We start from the raw sequence: 14,408 nt of genomic DNA, 5'->3' as shown, positions 1-14,408 counted from the left end.
CACCAGCCGACCAAGGTTGGCTGAAGCCCCTGTAACACATTCAGAACCTTCCCCCGAACACCAGCCGACCAAGGTTGGCTGAAGCCCCTGTCACACATTCAGAACCTTCCCCCGAACACCAGCCGACCAAGGTTGACTGAAGCCCCCTGTCACACATTCAGAACCTTTCCCCTGAACACCATGTGTGACTGGTGCTTAAAATTTATTTTGATGATAACTCTTTTTTTACAATCTGTAACTCTTGTAGCTGAAAACCTTGGACAAGGAAAACACATTCTGCAACCAAAGCACACAAGCAATTAAGTCTTCTGATATTCTGTCTATTTCCAATGCTGATGACATTACCAGAATTATGAAACTCTTTCTTTTACGAGCTGTAACTCTGTCTCTGGTAACTGAAAACATTGGGCAAGGAAAACACATTCTGCAACCCAAGCACACAAACAATGATGATATTCTGTATATTTACCAATGCTGATGACATTGAGTCCCTCTGACAGCTGTGAGTTTTGTGTCTGTAGAAGGTAGGGTATGCGGGTATCGTCTCTGGGATCTCTGCCCTCAGTATAAATGGTGATGGCCAGCTCTAGGTTGTCCAGGATGTGTTGGTAACCTAGCAGAAAATACATTTGGTATCTTCAACAGACTTACATGTACGAAATATTACTTTGTGTAGTAATCTGCCCCCCAAAAAAATTTGTTTATAGATAAGATTATTGCAAGTTCATGCCATGGGCTAATTGCAAGTAACAAAGTAATGATAACAATGAAACAAAGTACAAAAGAATGATAAAAGCTGCTTATCAACATTTAAATTGTCTAAAACGATGTATGGGTTTGACTTCTGTGTAAGCCATGGAAGACATAGATACATTGTAATGTCATACTTTTCCCACGATCTGGGTTTTGGGTACATGTAGCTAAAAGAAATAAAGTAGTTTTTTTAATCTTTAAGCTTATATTTATAAGTTAAAGATCCCACCACACTTATGGAACAGAACAGGGGTCATTCCCTGTGTGAGTGGTTCAAACCTTTTCAGTTTGATCTCCAAGTTGATCTTGAAGAAGTGACAGTCACCTGTTACATGTATGTCACTCCTTCCACAAATGTGGTAAAGCTTCATAGATAAATTTAAAACAAAACACCTGTAATGAGTCCCTGGGCTGTGGTTGGAGCTCCCATCTCAGGCTTCAGTAGATAGTCCCACATCCATGGTTGGGCGTGGTACTCTGTTTCCACGTCCTGGCCACCATTTCCTGTATGGTACAGAAGGCAAGGTAATGGTTCTTAGAACATTGATAGCTTTTCATTGTGTAATTCTACAAAACCTGAATTGGCTCTCAAGACTGAAACAACTTTTAGACATCTCATCACTTAGACCATTTGAGCTTTCATGTTATTTTCATTTTCAATGTTGATATACAAAGGATGTTTAAGCAAGATGCAAGACAGAATGTTCTGATTGACTAACACTAATCAAGGGTTCTGGCTTTAGGATATACTTCATTTAGTAACTTTTACAGGGACTCTACCATACAGTAAATAGTTCAGCACCAAAGACAGGGGCCATAGCACCAGGAATGCCTGATATTGTTTTTACCTCCATGTAAAATGTAGGTATTCTTTTTGGTCTGTGTATGTGTGTGTGTAAATGTATATGTTTCTGCATGCAGTAGATATCGAATAATCTCTTCTAGCGTTAAAATATAGTCTTTCCAAGATGTAAACTTTAAGGTTACTATGTGGCCAACAGTTTTACAGTCAAATCCTGCCTGCTATGTATCATAGGCAGGTCCAGTGGTGTTTAAAAAGTTTTTTTCACCACACAATGTATATGGCAGTGCCAATCTCTGGCTCCTTAGCCCTTAGGCCACACAGATGTGCAAGCACAGGTAATACTACAGCAGGGGGCTAGTCCACTGGTAGCAATGTGTGTTCAACTTAGATACTCCATAGCAGTATGTACCATTTTAAAATAATAGTTGATGTGACTTCAGGAAAGCAAACCTGCAACATACCAATCTTGAAGTTTGTTTATTGATAACTTCAAAAACAAATCAGACCTTTTATATCCAGAGTGATGCTGAGTGAGAAGTCCTTGGCCTGGTTGATGGTAATGACACTGTCCACAGGTAGATCAAAGTGTCCTACACTCACATCCAAGGAGTCTGAAAAAAAAATTAGGAAAATATAATGCTGGAAACAATTTTCACCCTTAAACCTCATACTATATTTGGAGCAAAAAATGATCATCACTTAGACCATTTGTGCATCGAATTTCATGTTTATTTTCAATTGGTTTTCAATGTAAATATGACAAGGATGTTTAAGCACAATGCAATACAGAATGTTCTGATTGACTAGCACTCATCTATCAGGGTCCTGACTTTAGGATAAACCTTTATTTAGTAACGTTCAGTCATACTACAGTACAGTTAACACTTCAGCACCAAGGAGAGGATCCACAGTCTTGCACAGATTTGTAATTCTAATAAATGTGATTTGATTCTTGGCATAGTCCTATTTTAGGGTAAAAATAAGCATGAATGTATGATAAGAAATGTCCATCAGAACAAATAAAAACTTTGCAAACTTTCCTTCACTTTTAAAAACCCTGCATTTCCATACTCAAAAGAAAATTCAAACTCTATCAACCAGTCTGAGATTACTTCAGAACATATCGAGTGACATATATTTGTCTTCTTCAGCAAATTTCCATGTTTTTTCTTCTTACTCAGATATTTCCAGTAAGAACAGAACATAACTTACTTCCGGAACAGTCCAATGTTCCAGGAGGTAAGTCCAGGACGGCTACGTTGTTTGAGGTCACTCCATCACTGTCTCCGACTAACAGATCTCCTTCCTCCACCATCACTATAGCCTGAAAGCATAAAAAAACAGTGGCAGTGGGGTCGTGTGGCATAACAGAACTAGCTAGAGTGCTCGGCTCTTGCCATGTCACCAATCTTGTGCCCTTGGGAAAGGCACTTTACATGAGTTTCCTCACTTCACTTGGGTGAAAGTAGCTAGTAATTTGCTCTGATAGAAGCATGACTGTTGTGACTCAGCGCCAAATGTTACCTTTGTAGGGTTCCCTTCACAGATGTGTTGGTCCAGTGTAAAAGGCATCTCCAGTGAGTGCCGAATGGTCTCTCCACCCTCCAGAGTCCTGCTCATGTCGTAAGCTGACCCTGTCTGGTACACTGCACCCCACGTGGGGATCTCCACAGGCCTGCCCTGGTGCAGATCGTCACTGTCATGTAGGTAGACCTATGATACAAGAGAGAAACAACAAGAATGGTGTTGAAAAAACAAATTGGCGAAACATGGTTGTTGTTTATATGATTGTACAATCATGGTGGATTATGTAAGATATTGTAGCAATTGCACATATTTTAGCTAATTGGTATGATAGAGCACCAAGGTTGACTCTCTAATATCATGATATTTTTGAGGGACTAGTAGTAGTCGTTATGGCGCACTAATAGCAGTTCTACCAGTATATGTTCAATTTGTCATTCCTGGCGTAAATTTATAAATTTGCTTCATAGTAATTATCCATATCAAAGAGAATGTTTTGAGCTCAATGCATTTGTTTACTTCCTCCATAATGATCATACCTCCCGAGGCTAGTTATTATGCAGCAAAGTGTCTTTGTCTTTCTGTCCTTATGATACTGATTGAAAGCTTGTCCATAAGCAAAAATTCAAAAATAAAAAAACTTTGGGTAAAGGACAATGTATTAAAAAAATTAAAATTTAAAAGCATAAAAACAAAGTACTGTTCCAACCTTGATACTGAATGTCTTTGGGAGTGGTGAGGGAGTGGAGGTTGTATTTGTCTGTGTTGTGACGGTGGTGGCAGGTTGAGGGGTTGGGGTGGCAATACCAGTTACGGCCTCTGACCCCAAGTAGTGCACGGTGTAGTCCAGAGACAGGGTGTTGGTGAGGTCCAGGAAGTACACTTTCTGCTCTGTTGGGTTTATACTGACGTCTGACAGTACAAACAAATCTAAGGAAGTAGAAAAAGTGGTTCAAAACTTGCCCTTAATGGTCTTTTACAATCATGCAAGTATAAATTAAATATGTACACCATATTTCCCTCAAAAGCAGTCACTGTGATAAAAGTTGATGCTTAAAGAACCAAAATTAAATAAAGCTGTAAACTTAATATGTTAGTTAAAGTCCGGTTAAATGTGGTGCATAGTAAAGTGCCCATCTCCGATTCAGTAGCCCTTTGGCCACACAGGATGGATAGTCCACTAGTAGTTGTTTCTGTTTAACTCCCATACTCTTTAACTACCCATATGTTGAATGGTAAGCAGAGAAGGAGGTATAATGTAGTATTTTCAAATTTAAAGTCTTTGGTACAACTCAACCGGAGATCAAACTAATGACTTACAGAATGCAAGGCGAGCACTCTACCCACTTGGCCATTGCGGTGGTCACAAAGTTATGAGTAATATATTATAGCAAGAGGGACTGTATGACTAGTCAATGACTATGACATAATTATATACCTTCTGCACACTGGTAGAGTATTTCCAGAGATGCCTGGTTGTTGTGTTCACTGCTCTCCTCCACACGATTCTCTACATCCACCACTGCTACCAGGTAAGCCGTGCCACAGTACTGCTGGTCAGTGTAGCTGGGAACAGTCTAGTACAACAGGAAAATATACAGTTATAAAATAGCCTAAAACTGTCAGACTTACATGTAGTGGGAGAAGAAAAAGAGGATGACCCAAAACCACTAAGTCATGGAGAAGAACTGTGACAGATGAAGTGTTGTCCATGGCTAATCCTGGCAATCAGTAAACTTGAGATAAAGACATTTAGGACAGACCAAGATGGAACAAAAAAGTCATGGCCTTATGTATCATTAATATTTGTGATGAAGAGGATAAGTAAGTGGTGATTGTTATTAATTACTAGAAAATTTACAATTATAGTCAATATAGAGTCATTACAAGTCATCATCGGAAATGATGGACAACCAGAGAGAGAGAGAGAGAGAGAATTTACAATTAAAAAAAGGGATTCCCACTCTTACAATGTTGAGGACCTGATGGATTATGCAAAACATTTAACAGTAACCATTCAGTCACAACTGTCACCCTGTAGGACTGGTATATATACAATATATATATATCATAGTCATCTGTGATTAAAAATGATGCACGTGATTGTATTATACTGTAGAATGTTTTTCTTGAAAACTGCTAATTACTGATAGCTTTCCCCTTTTATTTTAAGAGGAACAGCAAAAAATGACAGAAGCATGTTACCAGTGTTTGGCTGTCTTCCGTGTAGACTATTTCTTGGTCAATGGGGTCCCAGTCGTTGTCCTTTGACATGTAGAACTTCAGAGAGTAATCTTCATCACTGAAACTTCCACTGGACACAGTCTGTAGGAACAGATAATAAAGAAAATATTGTCAAATGTATTTCTACATCTGTAATTTTCATAACATTAATTTTGATGCTTGCAAATGAAGTTAAATCTTCTAATGTTGTGCAAGTTGTTGTAAAATGTTTTATCAGTGATACATTGATTTTACCTTTGGCCTTTAAATGAATCATGAAAATTACATCAAATTTTCTTGCAGAAAAAACATGAAGGCGTACAGTATGAAAAGTACAAAAGTATGTTATCTGGTTTGCTTTCTTGTGTTCAGCTATTACATGTAGATCTACAACATATAATAATTATTCTTCTCAAAACAAAGTACAAAGTCATGTAACTTACAATAGAGATCTCTTCAGGCTGTTCTTGTTGAACAACATTGTCCTCATCACTAAGGCTGAACTCTGTAATGACTAGGTCACTGGTACCTAGGGCAAAAAACATGGGGGAATCATTCACATTTTACCATACTTTTGGTTGATACAACTTAACATCACATAACAAATTCAAATTGAAATCTACATGTAAGACTCATAATTCTGTTACAAAGTGACTTTACCTGCACAATTGAGGTCAGTAAATTGGTCAATGGGATATGCCATATAGTTGTTATGAAAGATGGTTTCAGTATAAGGCAGTGCAGGTTGGGCATGGACTGCAACCATTAGGTACCTACATCACACACAAGGATCAGGAAAAAAACGAAAGTGATCTTGAGCAAGTTTTGACAAATTTAAGTTATTATAATAAATAGGAGTCAAATTTGACCCCCGAGCATGCCTCAAACACTGCTGACTTACTCCTAAAATTACTAAAAAAACTGATTGACATGTTTAATTTGATAATTTCTGATCAATCTAATGCAAGAACTTACTGTGCTGCATCGCAGGCCTCTGCAGGCAAGGTGACATACCCCACCACGTCCTTCAGCCTGATGTGCCCATGTTCCCTCATGGCCCCATTCAGCTGTCCCTGGATGTCCACCATGGGGGCCTTGTGTTGCATGGGTTGTCTGTAGGCTTGTGGGGAAGGCAGAAGTTCCAGGTGCAAATCCCAGTAGTCAAAGCTGTGGAGGTCCAGTGTTGGGGTTACGGACAGGTAGGCCTGCAACATAACATTGGCTAGTCAACTACAAGCTCCAACCATTGGACAATCTTCCTGAAGTTGAAACACTTTTGGAAGAGTGGGTAAAGGTACATGTATATTGTGCCAACAAAAAAAAGCAAAATTCTTCAAGTAAGGAAATAAATGACAAAAATGTACAGTAAATGTCAATATCAGACAAATTTTCTCACTGAAATTATCTTGGATACCTTCAAACCATGACAGCTAATTACATGTATTTAGCCGTCTGCCATGACACTACTACCATGACATACATTGTACAGTAACCACTGGCATAAATGGCCAATATCTGCGTTTTAAACCCTTATCACCACATACTCAGACAGGCCAACAAAATTAATGGCCTGTTCCACAAATTATAGCTAATCATCACTCTTGAGAGTGCAATTGTTAAAGCTATTCTAATAGTGGTTTGCTTGGTTATTATCTATTTCTAACTTGTCAAGTATTCTAGCCAACAATGCCTAACATCCATCTTTCCGTCATTTGATGGAATTTTTGAATTAGGATCTTTGAATTTGGAAGCGCAACACCAGGCCTCATGCCTTAGACACTAGACATAATGTCAAAAATAAAATGTCAAAAATTGAGATGACAGGAAAAATTTCAGGCTGACTATAACACTGTCTGTAACTACCTTGAAGATGAAATTGTCCTCCTTCAGGTTAGCCATGATTGGGTGAGGAGAGAGGTTGATGAGGTCAGCGTCGAAGGAGATGAGCGTTGGTGCGTCTGGAGCGATGAACGTCTGTGGCAGGACTGTACGTACCTGGAAGTTCTCCATACCCAGCACATCTGGATATTCAAACACATTTTACAATCTAGTTGGATTAAAACTACAATGTAGTTTACTAGGTACCAGGAGGATATAGTGATTTTCCTTTAATGTCTCTTACCTTGCTTACAAGTATGTTCCTCAGAGCTTTTTACTGGAGTTCTGCTTCTCACTGCTAGCTAGCCAATGTAGACAGCACTTTTGCAGAGAGAAGCAGAGCTAGTACTTCAGTTATAAGATACTCCGAGAAAGGTGTCTGACAATCCTTGAACATGTATCTTATACATTGTATATACCAGGATATGTTCTACCAACCTGATAAAATTATTTTTGGTACTAGGTAGTAACTACACATGTTCAAGGAGGTATAGAGGAATTTTGAGTTCAACAGGGACTACATTTACTAAATGAATGTCAACCAAGGTACAGCGTGGTTTACAATTAATATACTTTACTATACACTTACCTCCATCACATTTGAGTAGGACCTCGATGGTCATGAAGTCATTGCTCCTGACCGGGTCAATCCTGGCCATGTTGGGCTTCTGTGGCCACACAATGGCAGCCAGGTACGCTACACCACACAGCGGCTCCACTCCAAAATCTTCATGCTGCAAAAGAGGAAGTTCCAGGAAAATTTGGTTAAAGTGATATTATGTAAGATTTTTACTATTATAATTTTTTCCTTGTTCTACACATTTTCTTGCGCTATAAGCCTAGTACCTGGGTTCATAGTCATATATGACAGTTGGGGAGTAAAAGATCAACATCGTTCCACCGCAAAAATGTGTTGGAAGCTGTCTTATCATTTACATTGCTTGAATTTTGCATTATTTTGGCATAAGTCTGGCACCATCGATTGTTTCAGTCCATACATATGTCTATCAGAAGTTGAGAAAAGGATAAAGAGAGCAACGTACCTGTACCGTGAGTCCATGGCTGTTGAACTGATGAATGACATTACTGGCCACTCCCTGCCTGAGGATGTCCCTGTTCTCTGTGCTGTAGTTATGGTTCAGTCTGATGCCTTCTGTGAAAGGGTCTTCAAAAGACATTACAGGCATGTTAGTAAGGGCTCGAAATACTGGGTGCACATGCACCTTTGTGCAGGTAAAATTGAAGCTCTGATGTCTACATGCACCTAACCTGCACTGGTCCATGTACTGGGTATATGCAGGTTAGTGCAGGTACACAATGTAAATTGGAGCTGTGCTGGTATTTCTGATGTCTACCTGCATCTAACCTGCACTGGTCCATGTACTGGGTTTATATTATGTAGGTATATAATGTAGTCTTATCAATTTGCTTCATTGACTGTTGCCACCTACGACGTATTAAAGAAATGATGGAAAACATCACTGTCCCTATTATAAATTCAAGATGGCGGCGATGACGGTCACGACGGTCATACGCTCCTGCTAAAAGTTTTTCTATTGCGTCTTTACCTTGGAATCTATCCTATATTAATTTTTTACTACCTGGAACTTTTAAAAGATAGTTCTATTACTTTCGATTGCTCTTAGCTAACTTAGATCTCGATTGCAAGAGAAATTCGGCTGATCCAGATAAACCCAAGCCGACGCGGAGTTGGACACAATGGCGGACGTTCACGGAGACCTCTATGCCTCTCTGGGTCTGACGCCGACGGCTTCCCGAGACGAAATCCTGGACGCCTACAAGAAGGAGATCATCATGTACGAAGAAGCCTCGAAGAACAGCCGAAAGTCCAGCGCATTCAAGGAAGCAGATGCCAAGTACCGCTCGGTAAGCAGGGCATTTTCTGTTCTCTCTGACGCGTCGCGTAGACAATCGTACGACAACAGTCACACTATACCAGAGACTCCAAAGGCCACCCGACAAGCACTGAGACGCACGGCAGAATATCATGTAAAGGAAAATGAACAGAGCATCACGATTTTCCTTCCGAAGAACCTTGCAAAGTCATGGCTTGAATCGTGCCAAGAACATCATGACACTCTAGCGACAAATGGAGGGAAAAACGGCTACCAGATCAAAACTTCGTTTGTTGATGTCAAGACCGGGCTTGCTTTCGGCACTGTAAGCGTCAAAGTCTACGAATCTACACAGAAACTGTTGATACAAGGCTCTGCCTATCTCCTGTGGTTTTCCGAGGTATTCCCAGTGCTGAAAGAGAAAATCAGTAACGCAGCTCAACATGTGCCGCCAGCGACAGTAACTACAGATGAAGTTTTGACGCCTAAATCTACAGATTCATCTGACGTACGCTCACTGTGTTCAACTTGTGGTCAACCTTTGACATCCGAGGCGTGCACCACATGCACTACTGTCCCAAAAGTACTGTTTGATGAAAACAGCAACGAAACAGGCGAAGATGTATCGGAAGTTATGTTTGACGAAGACAACAAGGAATCGAGAGAAAGTGTACCAGGCAATAAGAAGGACCTGTGTAGTTGTTCTGATTTGTCTGTTTTACAAGACAGTGTCAACAAACTAGAAACCTGTCTCGTCAGTTCGATTTCAGACAGAAAGTCAGCCGAGTCCTCCATGCTGCAAAGAATGAATGCACTGGAAAACACGATGAAAACTCAGATGTGTATTGATCTGTCATCCACTGACAAAAAGAAGCTCCAAGACGAGATCGCGCAACTGACAAAGGCCAAGAATGAACTACAAAAACAGGTCGATTCACTCCAGCTAAAGTTCGAGGAACTGGCCAGCGTTGTCGACAGAACACAAACAACTGTCTCGTTAAAATCAACAGAGACCCAAACATCTATTGAGTCCTCAGAACGCTCAGAAAAGCTACTACGTGAACTAGCAACAATCAGTGTACAAAACAGATACCAGGTGCTGGAGAATGACAATGAAGTGTTGAACATGGACACAGGCACCGACACTTCGAACACCAGTGCGAGGCGCCATGATCAGAGTGCTAAACCTGGAACAAAGAAGACCGCACGCATGGCCAATGCCAACAACAATCTACAAGACAAAACAACAAAGACAACAAGCCAACGAAACAAAGACTTGCCGCCAGACGTCCTCATCCTGGGGGACTCCAACACAAAGGGTATTAAAATGGACGTCCTGTACCCGAACAAAAGTGCGAAACGAGAAGTAACGTACACAATAACAGAAGCAACAGAACATGTACAACAATCAACCATGCCCGACCCTAAGGTGCTCTTGTTTCATGTCGGTACTAACGACGCAAGGGAGACTCGTGACGCGACATCAGTTACTGATCGCTACCGAAAGCTGATACACACTGCACATGAGAAGACAAGAGAACACAACTCGTCCTATCCTCCATCCCGCCCAGAGACGACCCCGTTCTCCAACAGATAGGGGATAGTGTGAACTCCTGGATGAAGGACATTTGTGAAGAAATCCAGTATGTGCACGTCATCGACAACAACAATCTGGCAGACATGGGATCGATAAAGCCCCGGCTATACAACGATGATGGCTACCACTTAAACCGATTCGGGCTACGGGTGTTAGCGGCCAACATTAAAAGGACAGTAAACCCGATGATAGGCCTAGGCCAGTATGTCAGCAGGGCCGCTAGACCCAACCAACCCTCTACTCATAACCGCCCTGAGTCGTCAAGACCCCCCAGAACACACAACCAGGGACGCAGGGACGGTCAAGGTCGCGATCCTACCGCTTTCATGTCTTCCCATTCCCCTACCTACGAGCGAGAGTTCCCAACGCTCGACCAAGCGCGTGTAACTGGTCTGTTTCCCAAGAGGAACTGTCCTGATAAGAGACGAGAACAATTCTCTAGAGTACAAAGGTCTACGGATGCACCAGCTGTACCGAGAAACCCCCCTCCCCCAGGACCTCCACAAAACCAAGGTCAGCCTCCGTGTGGAAGTCCCAACGCGTTCTTGGACCGTTCGGCACCGACAGGACATCCGACAACGGCGCACGGACCTCAGCCTGCACGTCCACCCGTCCAGCCGAGACAGCCTCCGGGACCCTGGGGAAGCCCTCCCCTGTTCAACCTGCCTCCTACACCGTGGGGATTCCTGCCACCTCCTGCCTCGGTATCCGGCCCGCATACGCGAATGAACTCTCCTTGGCCCTGGCATCCTGCCATGATGTTTTCACCAATGGTTACTAGTTACTAGTAACTTGTGGTAGGAACACTCTAACATCATATTCTGTCCATAAAATAAGGAATATTATGACATATCATTACTAGGTCAAACTATTCCTTAGCACTTCTAAAACATGCATAGGTTAGAATGCCAATCTAGGAATTTAGTAAAGATTTATGTTTCTAATATTTACATGGTCAAACCAAGGAGCCTTTTTCTCAAAAAGCTCCTACATTAAGCCAACATTTTAGTTATGATGTTTTGAATGTTTTTTTTTCTTTTGTTATCTTTGTTATTTTTTTTTTTTTTTTTTCATGGGTAAGATATGTTTAGGATCTAAGGTAAAGACACAACTTGAGGAATCATCTTTGATGAAAACATTGAAGGGTAGAAGTAAGAGCTTCGCCGTTTGGAACGTACACGGTTTAGGCTCGAAATTAGAAGATGTAGAGTTTTTAGATGAAATATGTAAATTCGACTTCTTTTCGTTACTTGAAACATGGAGCAATGAAAACACAAAGATCAACATCGCTAATTATAGCTACTTCCATCTGCACAGAACAAAAAGTAAGCGAGCAAAACGCTCTTCGGGGGGAATAATATTTTTCTACAAAAACGAATTCAAAAATCACATCAAGAAAGTACCTTCCAAATCGACAGACATCCTCTGGGTGCAAATAGATCGTACCCTGTTAGGACTTCCAAAAGATTTATTTATTTGTTCAGTTTATCTAAGCCCCAGCGCTTCTACTACCCATAAAAATGCTGAGAATCATGTATTAGAAATTCTAGAAGAGGAAATTTGTAAATACAGTTCAGAGGGATTCATACTTCTAGGGGGAGATCTGAATTCGCGCACTGGTAATCTCCGTGATTATGTAGATGATGAAATTAACAAGGACGGCTTTACCGACATTCCCTCAAACTATGTTAGCAAATGACAATTTGTTGACAAAGCGCCCCACAATAAGTTCGGCCGTCTGCTAACCGATCTGTGCATTCAGGCCGACCTCAGAATACTGAACGGCAGGGTCCCTGGTGACTTGCAAGGTAAATTTACTTGTCACCAACCTAACGGTAGCAGCACAGTCGATTATATTATTTGCAGCCAATCTTTCCTCCAAAATGTTTTATTGTTTCAGGTCCATCCCTTAACTCCCTTTTCTGACCACTGTGTGTTATCAGTTTTCCTTCACTCTGACTCAGTACATCAACAAAACAAACATAAACACGATGCAAGGTCAAAAACAAAACCCCTCCCTAAACGTTTTCACTGGAATGAAAAATCTACCCAAAAGTTCGTCCGTACACTCTCCCAATCTCATTTTTCTAAAAGACTGAACTCCCTTTCATCCAAAAACACTACTTCGACGGTAGAAATAGAAACATTTGTCTCGGAGTTCAGTTCAATTTTGAGAGACGCCGGTTCCAAGTCCTTGTCAATTAGGAGAACAAATAACAAGAAACGCCCTCCACTAAAACAAAAGAAACAATGGTTTGACAAGAGTTGCGTCGAACTAAAACGAGAAGTAAAGAACTTGGCATACTTACTTGTAAAGCAACCGTCAAACTCAGACATAAGAGGAAGATATTTTAAAAGAAAGAAGGAATATAGAAAACTAGTAAAAAGAAGAAAGGGACTTCCACAAACACATAATGTCCCAACTTGTCTTCACTTAAAGACAGAAATCCGGCTGCATTTTGGAATTTGGTAAACAAATTAAAACCATCAAAAGCTCAAGAAGTCAATCAAATCTCAGAAGAAGACTGGCTTAAACATTTCAACAACTTAGACAAACTTTCCAGTAACACTACAAACGACCACATCACAGATTGTAACAATCTTAATTTATCGTCAGTCCCTGAAAATCCTTCTGTTTTAGACTCACCAATAACTCCAGAAGAACTGAATACTGCCATCTCTAAACTCAAGAACAATAAATCAAGTGGTGACGACATGATTCTGAATGAAATGTTAAAGTCAGGCAAATTAGTGCTTCAAACTCCACTCCTTCAATTATTTAATACATGTCTGCAAAACGGGTACTTTCCTGAGGAATGGTCCATCAGCCACATTGTTCCAATCCACAAGTCTGGTGATCCTTCTCTTCCAGACAACTACCGGGGTATATCTATAATTAGCTGCCTAGGAAAATTATTTTCGTCAATATTAAACTGTCGCTTAGTTAGCTATGCTGAAAATAATAATCTCTTCAAACCTCATCAGGCAGGTTTTAGGAAAAATTTTAGAACTACAGATAATCTATTCGTATTAAGCACCCTAGTTAGCAAATATATTAGTAAAAATTCTCGTCTCTTTGCCTGCTTCGTAGATTTTAGTAAGGCGTTCGACTCTATCTGGCGAAATGGACTCCTAGTTAGATTAAACAAGTTAGGTATAGAGGGAAAATTCCTGAAAACAATCAAAGACATGTACTCAAAAACCACTAATCGAGTTAAAAGCAGTAACGGTCTGACTGAACCTTTTGCTACAAACTGCGGTGTCAAACAGGGCTGCAATTTAAGCCCGACTTTATTCAATTTATTTTTAAGTGATCTTCCATCTGTATTCGATAACGATAGCTGTAATCCACCAACCATGTTTAGTAAGCGAATACCTTGTTTGTTGTATGCAGATGATTTAGTCCTTTTTTCCGAATCCAAGCAAGGACTACAATCATTCTTAAATATATTAGAAGAATATTGTAATACCTGGAAGTTAAATGTTAACCTCAAGAAAACAAAGATTATTGTTTTCACTAAGGGGGGTCGTATACCAAAGGATCTATTTTTTGTGTATAAGAGAAATTCTGTTGAAATAGTTACATCATATTGTTATTTAGGTATTGTTCTCAATGCTGCGGGTACTTTCAAAGCGAATAACAAACACCTATACAGCAGAGGCCTAAAAGCTCTATTTGGGATAAATCAGTCACTAGACAAAGCGGACGCCCCATTGTCTGTCAGAAACAAACTTTTTGATACCTGCGTTAATTATAAGCCCATAATTCTTT

General features: G+C 40.4%; 1 protein-coding gene across 1 annotated transcript in view; it reads right to left on the bottom strand.

Moving 5' to 3' along the window:
- LOC109465872 overlaps positions 1-14,408 on the bottom strand; it is a 121,128-nt gene that overhangs the window by 45,122 nt on the left and 61,598 nt on the right. Inside the window, exons 73-86 of the mRNA XM_019763361.1 lie at positions 8,227-8,348; positions 7,773-7,917; positions 7,169-7,326; positions 6,281-6,510; positions 5,966-6,078; positions 5,749-5,834; positions 5,288-5,407; positions 4,521-4,659; positions 3,792-4,012; positions 3,083-3,271; positions 2,771-2,882; positions 2,065-2,169; positions 1,147-1,257; positions 470-613 (exon numbers count right to left, since the gene is read on the bottom strand). Coding sequence (XP_019618920.1) covers positions 470-613; positions 1,147-1,257; positions 2,065-2,169; positions 2,771-2,882; positions 3,083-3,271; positions 3,792-4,012; positions 4,521-4,659; positions 5,288-5,407; positions 5,749-5,834; positions 5,966-6,078; positions 6,281-6,510; positions 7,169-7,326; positions 7,773-7,917; positions 8,227-8,348 — 1,995 coding nt within the window. The remainder of the gene's footprint in view (positions 1-469; positions 614-1,146; positions 1,258-2,064; positions 2,170-2,770; positions 2,883-3,082; positions 3,272-3,791; positions 4,013-4,520; positions 4,660-5,287; positions 5,408-5,748; positions 5,835-5,965; positions 6,079-6,280; positions 6,511-7,168; positions 7,327-7,772; positions 7,918-8,226; positions 8,349-14,408) is intronic.

Source organism: Branchiostoma belcheri, unplaced genomic scaffold, assembly GCF_001625305.1.
Source record: "Branchiostoma belcheri isolate BF01 breed outbred unplaced genomic scaffold, Haploidv18h27 scaffold16, whole genome shotgun sequence".
Taxonomy (NCBI): domain Eukaryota; kingdom Metazoa; phylum Chordata; class Leptocardii; order Amphioxiformes; family Branchiostomatidae; genus Branchiostoma; species Branchiostoma belcheri.
The sequence above is the reverse complement of the archived record's forward strand: the minus strand, read 5'-3'. Positions and strand labels throughout refer to the sequence as shown.